This window comes from Quercus suber, unplaced genomic scaffold (assembly GCF_002906115.3).
Source record: "Quercus suber isolate HL8 unplaced genomic scaffold, Cork oak 2.0 scaffold_5, whole genome shotgun sequence".
Classification (NCBI taxonomy): Eukaryota; Viridiplantae; Streptophyta; class Magnoliopsida; order Fagales; family Fagaceae; genus Quercus; species Quercus suber.
This window is the reverse complement of record NW_027069471.1, coordinates 3,179,408-3,186,041: the sequence shown is the minus strand read 5'-3', so window position 1 is coordinate 3,186,041 and position 6,634 is coordinate 3,179,408. Positions and strand designations below refer to the sequence as shown.

At 46.7% G+C, this 6,634-nt stretch overlaps 1 protein-coding gene across 1 annotated transcript; it reads right to left on the bottom strand.

Moving 5' to 3' along the window:
* Nucleotides 1-4,536: 4,536 nt before the first annotated feature.
* On the bottom strand, nucleotides 4,537-5,916 carry LOC136066793 (uncharacterized). Its single transcript, XM_065771647.1, has one exon. It carries the CDS (start codon nucleotides 5,914-5,916, stop codon nucleotides 4,537-4,539), a length of 1,380 nt encoding a protein of 459 aa, XP_065627719.1.
* Between the last annotated feature and the right edge of the window lie 718 nt (nucleotides 5,917-6,634).

Sequence of the window (6,634 nt, the reverse complement as noted above, 5' to 3'; positions counted from 1 at the left end):
CAAAAGAAACAAGGGTAATTTCTTTTTGTTAATTTATTTTTCGTGCATCTTGATGTGTTTGCAAGTTGAATGCTTTTAATTGCATGTGTGATATGTTTGTTGGAGCGTTTTTCGTTTTCATGAGACATACCTGGTTTGCATTCGTCAATACATGCGATTATTACTTAGCCTTTTTGTTACTCATGTAATCGTCAGTAACGTACATCCGTCTAGGCGGAATCTTGTTACTAATGTAATCGTTAGTAACGTACCTCCGTCTGGGCGGAATCCTGTTACTCAGCCATTTTTTGGCCTTCCTTTAGTGACATTGTATTCGTCAGTAACTTACATCTGTCTAGGCGGAATCTTGTTACTTAGCCATTTTTCGGCTTTTCTTTTGCGACGTTGTATTCGTCAGTAACTTACATCCGTCTAGGCGGAATCTTGTTACTTAGCCATTTTTCGGCTTTTCTTTTGCGACGTTGTAGTCGTCAGTAACTTACATCCGTCAAGGCGGAATCTTGTTACTTAGCCATTTTTTGGCTTTTCGTTTGCGACATTGTAGTCGTCAGTAACTTACATCCGTCAAGGCGGAATCTTGTTACTTAGCCATTTTTTGGCTTTTCGTTGTTTCTCCAGGCATGTATTATACACAAATATAGGCTGAATAATTCATTTATTAATCGTGAATAACGGTTGCGTCCTTTGATTACATCTACTGATGATATTTCTTCAAGTGTTCAATATTCCACGGTCTTGGGAGCCTTTGTCCGTCTAGGGTCTCCAGGTGGTAGCTGCCTTGTCTGGAGTAGTGAATGACTTTGTATGGCCCCTCCTACGTGGGGCCGAGCTTTCCTTGAGTTGCATCTTTGGTTGCCTGGGTTACTTTGCGCAGGACTAGGTCCCCAATGTTGAGTCTTCTGAGCTTCACCCTTCTGTTGTAGTAGTCTTTCATCTTTCTCTGGTATTTCGTCATCTTGCTGAATGCTTTGTCTCGTACTTCGTCCAGACAATCTAGGTTAATTCGGAGTAGGTCGTCATTTTCCTCTTCATTGAACGCTTCTCTCCTGATGCTGGAAATTCCCACTTCGACAGGGATGATGGCTTCGGTACCGTAGGTGAGTCGGAAGGGGGTCTCTCCTGTTGGGGTTCTGGCCGTGGTTCTGTAAGCCCACAATACTTTGGGCAGTTCTTCCGGCCAGGCCCCTTTCGCGTCATCTAGTTTGGTCTTTATGATCTTCAGCAATGTGCGGTTCGTTACTTCCGTCTGTCCATTCGCTTGGGGGTGGCCTGGTGACGAGAACTGGTTCTTGATGCCCAAGCCTGAACAGAAGTCCTTGAAACTTTGACTATCGAACTGTCGTCCGTTGTCCGATATGATCGTCCTTGGGATCCCGAACCTGCAAATTATGTTCCTCCATACGAACCCCTGGATTTTGGCCTCGGTGATGGTTGCCAATGCCTCTGCCTCAACCCATTTAGTGAAATAATCAATAGCAACTAGTAAGAATTTTATCTGACCTTTGCCTTGAGGTAGTGGGCCAACGATGTCGATTCCCCATTGTACGAAGGGCCATGAGGATGTTATCGTCGTCAGCTTTTCTGATGGGAGCCGTTGTACGTTCCCGAACCTTTGACATTTGTCACATCTCTTGACGAACCTCTCTGAGTCGTCCTGCATGGTCGGCCAGAAGTAACCTGCTCGCATAATTTTTCTCACCAGGGATTTTGGGCCTGCATGATCACCACAGATCCCTTCATGGACCTCCCTCAAGACGTATTCGGCCTCTCCTTCGTCAACACACTTCAAGTAGGGCATGGAGAATCCTCTTTTGTACAAAGTATCATTGATAATAGTGAATCTGGCGGATCTCTTCTTGATTTTCCTAGCTTCATCTGTGTTTTGGGGCAGGTGACCATCCTGGAGAAAGGAGAGGATGGCTGTCATCCAGCTATTTATGCCTTCGACTGCGAATGTTGGAATTTCCTCAATACTGGGGTTCCTTTGTATCTCCATCATTAACTCTGTCCCTGATTTCATCTCTTTCGACGAGGCTATCTTTGATACTTCGTCTGCAGCCATATTCTGGCTCCTCGGAATCTGGATGAACTCCACTTTCTCGAATTCTTGAGTCAAACGTTTCGTCAACTTAAGGTATTTCTGCATCCTTTCTTCCCTTGCCTCGTATTCTCCTCTGATTTGCCCAATTATTAACTTTGAGTCGTTCTGGACTAGCAGGTTGCTGGCCCCCAGCTCTCTTCCGAGTCTTAAACCCGTCAGAATTCCTTCGTACTCAGCTTCGTTGTTGGTGGCTGGAAATTTTAGCTGGACTCCATACTTCAATATTTCTCCGTCAAGAGTGGTCGTCAGTGGCTGGAAATTTTAGCTGAACTCCATACTTCAATATTTCTCCGTTAGGAGTGGTTATGACGACCCCTACTCCCCCCCCCCCCTTTTTTGGGCTGATGATCCATCAGTCTGTATTACCCATGTCTCGTCCATGCCTGCAACGTTTGGTTCGTCTGGGTGAGTGAACTCGGCGATGAAGTCAGCCAGAGCTTGTGCTTTGATGGCTGTCCTGGGATGGTATTCTACATCGAATTGGCTGAGTTCAATTGCCCATTGGACCATCCTCCCGGCTGCCTCGGGTTTGTTCATAGACTTCTTGATGGGTTGGTCCGTCATTACTAAGATCGGGTTTGCCTAGAAGTATTGTCTGAGCTTGCGCGAGGCTACTATCAAGGCAAAGGTGATTTTCTCAATCCTTGGGTACCTGAATTCAGCTCCTTGGAAAGCTTGACTGACGCAGTACACTGGGAGTTGTTTCCTATCTTTTTCTCGTATTAAGGCTGCACTGATGGCTGTGGACGAAATCGCCAGGTATAGGTATAAATTTTCCCTTTCCTTGGACGGGCTTAGAAGAGGTGGGTTGCTGAGGTAACGCTTGAGCTCTTGAAAGGCCGCTTCACACTCGTCGGTCCACTCAAATGCTTGCTTAAGGGTCTTAAAAAATGGTAAGCATTTGTCCATCGCTCTTGATACGAATCTGTTAAGAGCTGCAATCCGGCCTGTGAGCTTCTGGACTTCCTTGACGGTCTTGAGTGATGCCATGTTGAGTATAGCTTGCACCTTTTAGGGATTTGCTTCTATCCCTCTCTGGGACACCATGAACCCTAGGAATTTTTCGGAGGCGACACCAAAAACACACTTGCCAGGGTTTAGTTTCATTTGGTATTGCTTGAGGGTATCGAATGTCTCCTTAAGGTCGTCTAGATGCCCGAGCTCTTCCTTGCTTTTGACGAGCATGTCGTCGACGTACACTTCCATATTCCTGCCTATTTTTTTGACGAACATTTTGTTCACCAACCTCTGATACGTCGCTCCTGCGTTCTTAAGCCCAAAGGGCATAACCTTGTAACAGTAGAGCCCCTGACTAGTGATGAAAGCGGTTTTATCCTGATCTTCGTCGGCCATTTTTATCTGATTGTACCCGGAGAATGCGTCCATGAACGTCAACAGCTTGTGCCCGGCCGTGGAATCCACCAGCTGGTCTATTCTTGGAAGAGGGAAACTGTCCTTCGGGCAGGCCTTGTTTAGGTCCGTGAAGTCCACGCACATCCTCCATTTTTCGTTGGCTTTCTTCACTAGGACGACGTTTGCCAGCCAATCTGGATAGTACACCTCCCTGACAAAACCTGCGGCCAAGAGTTTACTCACCTTGTCAGCAATTGCCTGGTCTCTTTCTGGTGCGAACGTCCTTCGTCTCTGCTTGACAGGTTTCCTCTCTGGGTCTACGTTTAACCTGTGTTGGATGACTTCCGGGGATATTCCTGGCATGTCGTCATGGCTCCAAGCAAAGACGTCCAAATTATCTCTAAGAAATTGGATGAGCCTCGTTCGCATCTCAGGACTTAATGTTATCCCAATTCTAGTTGTTCTCGTCCCTTCCCCCTCGATCAACTCCACTACTTCCAGTGCTTCCATCTTTTCTTCCTCTTTCTCTTCCACTACCCACGCATGGTTCTCCTTAGATGCTAAAACAGCTTGATAGCACTCTCGAGCTAGAACTTGGTCTCCTTTAACTTCACCAATACCCCCTTCCATTGGAAACTTCACCTTCAAGCAGTAGGTGGACGTGGACGCCTTCCATCTGTTGAGGGCTGGCCTTCCGATGATAACATTATAGGACGAGGGACAATCCACTACCAAAAAGTCTATCTGACGAGTCAACTGTTTTGGATACGTTCCCACCGTTACTGTTAACGTCACTATACCCCTGGGGTACACCTTGTCGCCGCTGAAACTGACGAGTGGAGAATCGAAGGGACGAAGTCTATTGGGATCCAACCTTAATTGTTGGAAGGCGAAAAAGATAATGATATCCGCAGAGCTCCCGTTGTCCACGAGGACTCTTTTGGTGTTGAATCCTTCTATGGTGAGCATTATGACCAGCGGATCATTGTGAGGCTGTTTTATTCCTCTGGAGTCGTTCTCATTGAAGGTCATATCCTGGTCAGTTCGTCTGTACTTGGTCGGGGGTGTCATATGGACACTATTCACATGCCGTTGATGTGCTTTCCTGAGTGACTTGAATGAACCTCCGGTGATAGGCCCCCAACTATCGTCTGTACCTCCCCGACCACGTTTTGAGGAGGTTGTGGTTGACGGCCGTCGCTTCTGGAGGTGGACCCCTGTTGACCTTTGTTTTCATCCCGGAATTTGTCGTGTTCCCCCTTCTTTATGAATTTCTGCAACTTCCCTCTCCATATCAATTCTTCTATCTGCTCTTTGAGATCCCTACAATCTTCAGTGTAGTGGCCGTGATCTTTGTGGAATCGGCAGTATTTATTTTTGTCGCGGACGTTGGGAGACGAGTGTAGTGGTCGTGGCCACTTGAGATAGTGCTCGTCTTTAATCTGCGCCAAAATTTTGTCAACAGGCATAACAAGAGGGGTGAATTTTACCGTTCGTGGATTTTTGTCATCTTTCCGTCTGACTCCGTCATTGACTCGACGATCTGGACGATCCCGCTTCTGCCCTCTACGATCGTCTTCCCTTCTTCCTTTATCCCCTGTTCTGTCCGCATCATTAATAGCTGCCAATGCGTCTTCAGCGTTCATGTACTTCTGCGCCTTGAGGAGCATTTGAGCCATCGTCTTCGGGGGGTTCTTCGCGAGGGAACTGACGAGATCCCTGGACCTCAGCCCTGCTTTAAAGGTCGTTAGCTGCACCATATCGTCGGCTTCGTCAACCTCCAGTGTTTCCCTCGTGAAACGTTTTACATACGACCTCAGGGTTTCCTTTTCCCCCTGCCTGATGGTAAACAAGTGGTCTGCGGTCCTCTTTGGTCGTTGTCCTCCAATAAAGTGACGCAAGAAGGAGCTGTTCAACTGCTCGAACGTATCGATTGACGATGTTGGCAACTTCGTGAACCATTCTCGGGCAGTTCCCCTGAGTGTGGTTGGGAAGGAGCGACACAATATTTCATCTGGGGGTTGTTGAAGTCCCAGGGTCGTCTTGAAGGTGTTTAGATGATCCTGAGGGTCCTTCAGTCCGTCAAAGGGTTCGAGCTGTGGTAGCCTGAATTTCGACGGTACTGGGCAGTCAAGGACTGCTGTTGTAAATGGCGAGTCTGTCGCCCGGACCATCCGATCCACACTCTGCTCTGTTTTTTCTTTGATAGCATTCCGTAATTCATCCATCTCCCTCCTCATCTCCCGAAGAACATCTGAATTTTGCTTGACGGGAGTGTTTGGCCTTCGATGGTCACTCCTTCTGTTGCTGTCTCCCTCATCTTCCTGATTTCCCTTTGAACGATTTTCCTCTTGCTGAAGGCGCAATCTCATTTCTTGGTTTTGCTTAGTCAGTTCTTCAACTGTGGCTGCGAGGGCTTGGACTTGTTGGGCTAAGGCTGCAGCATCCTGATTAGACTCCATCCTGTAAGAACAAAGATATAGGATCACTATTCCAAGTTTGACCACGAAAAAGTGTCAATCCCCACAGACGGCGCCAAACTGATGAGTGTGAACTCGTCAGTACTTGTTCGACGGACGGAGACGATCTTCCAGCCCTTGGAGATGAACACCGTTGTGGTGCCTGCCACAACGCCTCCGATGCCAAAGTTAGTAAAAGAATGTTTGAACAATGCAGTTGGAAAGAACTAAGAAAATGTCTCAGTGAGTTTTCTGTGTGTATGTACCTGTTCTTCAGCAATGTGGGAGGCTTATATACCCTCTCCTGGCTTCTAGCCGTTGGGTAGTTATGGAGGTTTTTAATGCTCCTTTTCGTAACGCCTGAGGCCCTTTAGTGTGCCATTATTACCTTTCAACGGACTGTACAGTTGTCTCCGGAACCGTTTTGCCTGCGTTGAATGGTCCGGATATGTTCGTCAGTAAAGCGTATGATCGACTCACCTAGCCTGAGTATGGAATCGTCCGTGTTGATGGAATCGTCAGTGCGTCCATGAACTTCGTCAGTCCCGTCACACATCTTCCAATATTTTTTTTATTTAATACTTAATTATTATAATAGAAAAAAAACATATGAAGAATGCAGAGTAGCCCATCAATTTTGATGAGCTACTGTTCATGAGCAAAAAAAACATAGGATTTAGAGAATCTATTGGAGACCATTTTTTTTTTTTTTTTTTGGTCT